General features: G+C 45.5%; 1 protein-coding gene across 1 annotated transcript; it reads left to right on the top strand.

The window, feature by feature from the left end:
- The first annotated feature begins 207 nt into the window (after positions 1 to 207).
- Positions 208 to 5,904, top strand: znf16l (zinc finger protein 16 like). Its single transcript, XM_042069531.1, has 4 exons — positions 208 to 1,043; positions 1,416 to 1,595; positions 2,309 to 2,841; positions 4,183 to 5,904. Exons 1-4 carry the CDS (start codon positions 302 to 304, stop codon positions 4,537 to 4,539), a joined length of 1,812 nt encoding a protein of 603 aa, XP_041925465.1. The 5' UTR covers positions 208 to 301; the 3' UTR covers positions 4,540 to 5,904.
- The last annotated feature ends 1,386 nt before the right edge of the window (positions 5,905 to 7,290 follow it).

The following is a 7,290-nucleotide window of genomic DNA, read 5'->3' as shown; positions in this document are numbered from 1 at the left end:
ACCGCATATATTTTTTCCTCACATGATTTATAGACTACTGTCGTGTAGGCCTAAGGCTTTTGTCTTTCATTATTTGTAAATCTGACCATGAAAAATCCATGAGGCGGACTAACCTAATCCTAAAGACACAAATCGCTTCTTGGATGTTATGACAGAGGGCGCTACAAATAAAATGACACAGTTATTTTGGGAGTCGTCTTACACACAAACTCTACGGTACCCGAGCAAGTCATTCGTCTGTCATCACAAGTATCCAAAACAGTAGCTAGCTTGCTAGCCCAAATCGTGTGCCCTTCGTGCAATGAGTCGCAAAAGGAGCCACGGATTCCCCGAATCAAGTCCTTCGTCGACTCTGCACAACACTTTCATGGATATGACAGGGTCTGCTCCTCGAGTCGAGGAGGATTTCTCCGAATATGAGGCCGACGAAGAGTTGCTTTGCTCGGTGAGTGAGATCACGGAGCATCTTGGTAGGAACATCACAGTTGTTCTTGAGACGGCGTTGTCGGAAATCCGAAAAATGGTGAGTGTCAGGATCCGCGTTCTCAAAATGGAACTTCGAGAGAAAACAGACGAAATAGAGCTGTTGAAAGCTCGACTGGAGAGCGATGAGAGAGACGGGAGAGATGATTTCCCTGGTTCCACAGAGTGCGGTGCGACTACAAGGAAACCAGACTGCAATTCGGGCTATAAATGTGTCAACGACCCAAAGAAAGCTAAGCCGGGCGTCACGGGAGTCAAAAAAGAGAATATCAATGCGATTTGTGACTACCTAATGAAAGATAAAAATTCAAGGAATGGTGCTGAACCTGACATCGATCAGAACAATGCGCCCACGTCCGGCTGCGATAGGGAGGTTCGTCACGATTCTCAGCAGGTCTCCCTTCATCCATGGACGGACAGCGGCACTAGTAGCGGAGGCCCTGGAGATGGGGAGACCGATTCGGCATCGGAGGACATCTTTAACATGTTGCCGTCGGGCAGTAAACGGATATACGAATACGAATGGATGACAGGGGAGGACTACCCGGCCGATATCAAAAGTAATGTTTTGTTTTGTTTTCATTTCTGTTTAAATCAAGCTTTCTGACATAGAATACTTTCTGTAATAATGATGGCAAGCTGATGATCTTGGTCAAGGAAGGTATCATATCATAAATTACCTCACATAGTTGAGAAATACACGACGCATCCCTCCCATCAGTGAGTTCAACTTAGGAGTCATTTTGATTCACAGTGATTGTATGCATGTATGTCTAATAGCCTTTGTGAAGTGAGGAGAGGATGTCTCACATGAAGAGGCATCTAGTCTCTTGAGTCACGTTGTACTAACAGAATGTGTCAAGGACATGAGTCAGACAGAAGTTGGAATTCTCCAATTGAGTTTCTTACCCAAGTACTGTTATTTTCTGCAGGTTTTGGTGATGCCAAGTATGATGGTGACCCCACATCAGAGGAGTTGAAGGAAGAGCAGGATGATGCGGCCAAGGACGCCTCCCACGCCCACACACCTGAGTTCGCGCTTGACCCGAAAGGTTCACCGACAGAGGAGGGAGAAAGTCCACTGGCTGACCACGGCGACCCCATGGACCCTAGTGAGTTGGTGCAGAATTAATACTCGTCCTGAATCCAGAGTTGAAATTATGATGCACTCTGTAATATTACAACTGTAAAGCAGGGGGTAAGTGGCTGGGGATGTACAGTAAACTGTTACAAATTCACCAGTCACCGTCTTTGGTAAGACACTGTGCTCATTAGAGCTGTCCCTTCTTGGCTCTTAGGAAACAAATCAAGAAACATACCATACCATACATAACACCTGATTGTGTTATCATCTGATGACATGATGGGACTCCTGAAAAGAGGAAATTTGTGAGCCATCTCTGGAAATAATTTCAGGAAAAAGTCAATCAGTCACTTTTCCAGTGTATATTGATGAGCCATTTGTACTCAAGTTGATAATTACCCAGCAGCTTCTAACATCTTACATCTGCACATAGCCCTAGTTAACCAGTGTTGGCATGCCATTGGCATAGGTTGGCATAGGTTAGCTGGCTGATTTTCTATGGTCAAGTTTTACATGGTGTAGTGTCTGTCAGATGTTAAGAGTTTGTCTGTTATGGTACAGAGCAGCATGATTGATTTGTTAAAGTCTAAAGCAGCAGGACAGTGACTGTATCTTGAGTCCTTGTTGTTGTCCAATTGTGTTCTGCACCCACTGGGAACATGTGGCCCACACACTTTACAGCCGAGTTGACTAGTCCACTGCGTTTCTGCCCTGTCCTCCTCTAACTCTCCCCACACTCAGGCCAGCAGTTCACATCGGAGTCCTACATATGTTCTTTCTGCGGAACCCTCTGCCCCGACGCATTGTTCCTGGAGGAGCACTTGAAAGTGATGCACCACAATGAAACGTCCGAGTCACTACACCTCAACCCCGGCGGCAGCTCGTCCCGGGCCGATGGCGGCGGCAGCAACAGCAGTGGCGGCAGCAGCGGCGGTGACGCGGTACGGCAGGGACTCTCCGGTCACTCCGGCGGGGTCGCTGGGGTCGGGGTCGCAGGGCTGCGCCAGGGGGGCCCTCGAGAGCGGAAGGTGGAGGGCGGCTTCGAGTGCGGCGACTGTGGCCGCCACTTCAACTACCTGGGCAACCTGCGTCAGCACCTGCGCATCCACACGGGCGAAAAGCCCTTTGTCTGCCCCGAGTGCGGGGAGCGCTTCCGGCACGCTGCCCGGCTCAAGAGCCACCGTTTGGGGCACAGCGGAGCCCAGAGCCCCTTCCCCTGCCCCCAGTGTGGAAAAGGCTTCCCAGTGCTATCCGGCCTTAAACGACACCTACGGGTAGGTTATCCCGCTTGGCTATTACAGTACTCATTCCACATAGCATAAGCATAAAAAAGCAGTGGAAAGTGTGCTGGAATGATGCCATGAAGAGAATGCTGTTTAAGGATCAAGTGTCTATGACTGTGTCCGAAACAGGGAAAACGCTGCCTTCTAAAATAGCATTTGATGGCAGCGAGGCATCGGGACCTGTCCGAATGAAATATTTCTATAAAATGCTGCCTTCTAAGACACCTTCGTAAGACACAGCGTACATGTATCCTTCATACTGCCTTCAATGTCCAAAATTCTATTTAATTGTGAGCAGCTGTTGATGCAGTCGACTGTTGCATTATTCTGCTTTCTGGTATCCTGGCAATGGCGTTCTGTGTTGCTATCTTGCAAGGCCGTCCAAAACAAAGTTTGCATCTGCCCTCCGTTTTGGACAGGCCCTATAAGTTGACTGAGCTGTAAACTCAGCAAAGGCTGTCAAAGAGTTTTAATTACCAAAACTCATGGGCTCTCCACTCTTACTGCTCTGTCACATTGTTCATTACTATTCTACACCTGTGCTTGTATTAAGGCATTGGAGCATGTGGAATGAATATGAATTTGAAACATCCAGTTGCACAGGCTCTCCACTGAGTGGTTAAGGTCACCTAGGCCTGCAGCATTGTTCAGTGGCAGCAGTTAACCACAGGTGTCTTGTTTTGGGGATATTCTAGAGGGCGTTACTGGGCAAATGCCTTTTTTAGCACTGGGCAAATGCCTTTTTAGGGGAAAATAAAAGATAAAATATTAGGATGTTTTGTAAACGTTTTAAAGACATAATTGCTTGGAATGTCCAAACGTCAATGGTGAGATGTAAGTGATGGGAAGACAGCATTTGCATAAGGCCACATTACCATAGTATCAGTTGATATTTGCTTAAACCCACTCAAAATATCTCCCCCACACCATAGCTGATAATAATGAATGTCACTTTAGGATCACATGGCTCTATGGTGGCTGAGCCATACACCTGAGGCGTTCAAATTCGTAAACATACTGTATGCGAATATTTGCAGCAAACAGTTTTCTGTTTGCCTTGAATTTTCGGTGAACATTTGCGAACACCCGCAAACAATTTCAGGAGGTTGTTCTTGGCGAACATCCGGTGGAGCTGGACGTGAGCTGGACAGGTGTTACCGTTACAATGCAATGTTCACACCAAATTTAACTGTTCAGAGAAAAACGTATTCGCCACTGTTTGCCGAACTTGAACGCCCCTTTGATGATGGCCTTCAAATGCTTTTTAGGTTGGTCACTTTTGTTGGCATTAAGGACAGCAATGGTCAAACAAATGTCCCTCTTACTCCGCAGGTACACACAGGTGAGAGCCCCTATGCCTGCCCACAGTGTGGCCGCCGCTTTAAGGAGCTGGGCAACCTCTACACGCACCAGCGAATCCACAGCGGCGCCACCCCCTACTGCTGCCAGCAGTGCGGGCGCAGCTTCCGCCACCTGGGCACCTACAAGAGCCACCGCTGCATGCCTGCGCACCTCGGGGGGGGTGGTGGTGGCGGCGGGCCCCTGCCCGCGGGTCACGACGTGCCGCCTGGCGTGGACATGCTGTGGCCGAGCGGACCTCATGGCCTCAGGGAGGGCAGCAGCAGTCCCCCGGCCCTGGGCCAGGACGACAAGGCGGGCAAGGCTGAGCAGACTGCCGGAGAGTTCTGAGGGGCAGTTCGATGCCCAGGGTGGGTCAGATGTTTGTACTGACCTGGAGGACAGTTCATTTGGATCGGGTTAGAGACTACTGTGCCCTCGAAATCCTGGGCTGATCTGAGGTTGTGTATTTTTGAGTGAGACACCAGTGCGCTTTCTCTGAGCATGCCTTTTTTTTTTTTACACGTGGCTAACCATTTTGTTTTATTATTCTTTTTTTTATATCTGTTGGTCAGCTTTAAGGAGCTCTAATTCTGATCTGATTGTTTTGTTTTCAGCTGGCGCTGTGACATCGAGAACACTTCATTTGTTCTAAGCGTCAGGGCCCAAGGTGTTGTGACAGGTGTAATGATGGAAACGTTTTCTAGTCACGGATGAATGTGAGTGTTGTTATGTGTGAGACATTGGGTCGATATCCCCCCTCAAGCTTTAAGATGCTGCTATCTTTGCGTTGTGGATCGTGCTTTGTGGAGAAGCCCCCCCAACTGTGTGATCATTTGTTTTCACAGGAAATGGTCAACGTACAACCACAAACATTTTCTTGTTCTTATTCTATGCACGTATGTTTTCTGTTTGACTTACAACTTGTTACGCCCAAAATGGCCGCTCGGACAGGTCCTCTACATTTTCACACTAGATTCAGGTCTCCTGGCTCCATCACTAACGCAAGTGGCCTTGTTAGGAGAGCTGAGAGAAAGAGATTGAAACAGAGACTGCTGCCACCTTGTGACCACAAGTTGGTACTGCATCATTTTGAGCTCTTGGTGGCTCAGTGAAGTTGGTCTATACTAATGTTGGACTCAGTTAACCCATTTGTTGTGTTTCTATGCTTCCTGGTAAGCGGTTATATGTTGATATTATTATATTCAATTTTTTAGTGTTTTTAATAAGTCATTACTGTCTTACAGTGACGTGTTTTTACTGAAAATGTAGAATTATGAATATAATCTGAGACATTTTCTCTAGAAGTATATGAGTGAATGGACTCCTTCCAGATACAAAAAAATTTTCAAATGTCGACTTGGACTTCACCATACTAACAAAGTACAAATAAACACAAACCTCCCGTTTAATCTTTCTTCAAGGACAGTTTTGCTGAGATCACGTTGTCCAAGGCGAAAACCCCAACAGAATAGTCCAGAATATTGTGTGTGTATAACTGAATATCTGCAGCACAGCAGTTGTTTGGTGTCACAGTTGTAAGATTCAATGCAATTCTGTTATATTTATTGATATAATGTACTATGTACCACAATGTACTATGTACTATGATGTATTTCATTGGTTGATGTGGATCTGATAATTATTGCCAAAATAACCAACACCCTAATAAATCTTCATATGTAGTACTGAATTATATAAATCTGTATCCTGAAACAATTCTGTTATCCACTTTCACGTACAGAAACTCACTCAAAATCCTTGTTGTTTTCAGGACATACGTTTTGCCAAAGACTCTTTTAGCATGTTCTGAGTTGTATAATGGATGGATTGGTGTTTGGATAGCTTCTGTCACATGGCTAGCACTGGCTGGCGGGGTTTCAGTGATGTCACTACCTGTGGTCTAATTAGGTAAAAAGCACACCTGTCCTGCAATCAAGGCACTTTTAGTTGAGGCCTGATGTGGCAGCCTGTTCCAGTGTCCCATTGCCTCTTCTCTAAATGGTTACCTGTTCAGGCTTAGAAAAACAGAATTACATATCATTGTCTCTTCTCTAAATGGTTACCTGTTCAGGCTTTTTAGAAGAACAGAATGAAATTGCCTTTACAAAGTGATTTGTGGCAGGTGGCATAATAGTCTAAGCCAGTGGTTCTCAACCTTTTTTCAGTGATGTACCCCCTGTGAAATATTTTTTCAGCCAAGTACCCCCTAACCAGCGCAAAGCATTTTTAGTTGAGAAAAAAAAGACTTAACTTGTGCACAGTGCTCTGTTTTTTCACAAGAATTACCGCTACGCTTCAACTACGACTCCATCATTTGAGTTTTGACAGTGATTGACAGGTGATGGCGGGTGGCATGTAACAGGTTGGGTCGAACCATCCTGGTATGGGGGGGGACTCTGGGTTTTTAGGATAATTAAATTGAATAGCCTACTGAAATATTCAATTCCTTTTATGAACTTATATTTTCCTGAAATATTAATTAAATAATTGTTTTTAAAGTATTTTTGCATGGATTCTACTTTTTAAATATATGTATATTTTTAAATCTCACGTACCCCCTGGATTGCCTTCATGTACCCCCAGGGGTACGCGTACCCCCAGTTGAGAACCACTGGTCTAAGCTTTTTCTTCACAACAGCCATAAAAAGCTTAAATCAAAGGGCATTAGATATCAAAGCTGCCTGATTTCAGTCATGGGCAAAGATTTGAAAGTAGGCTATGGGCTTCAAGCTTACTTGAAGTCGGCAAACCAGTTTCCTGTTCGTTGACATGGTTGTCAACAAGCACCTGAAGATGAGAGCTTTAGTTGTACCAAAACGTAAGAAATCCAATGGACGTGAGTTTTAACCCTTAAAGGAGTACCGTCACACCGGTGTGACGGGAATGTTGAGAAATGAACGTTCTAAAGAATATCTGGGTTCATTGAATTCAACATAGAATTTTAGAACCTTCAATTGTTGCGGAACTTAGAATGTTCAAAAACCTACACCTTTAAGGGTTAATGTCTGTGGGCGGAGCACTGCTGTGTCCAACTCTGCTCAGCTTCAAGTTGTTATAGAAGTGATTTCAGCTTTCACCTTTTTCCTAAAAACGCCAGCC

This window comes from Alosa sapidissima, chromosome 18, assembly GCF_018492685.1.
Source record: "Alosa sapidissima isolate fAloSap1 chromosome 18, fAloSap1.pri, whole genome shotgun sequence".
NCBI classification, from domain to species: domain Eukaryota; kingdom Metazoa; phylum Chordata; class Actinopteri; order Clupeiformes; family Clupeidae; genus Alosa; species Alosa sapidissima.
The sequence above is the reverse complement of the archived record's forward strand: the minus strand, read 5'-3'. Positions and strand labels throughout refer to the sequence as shown.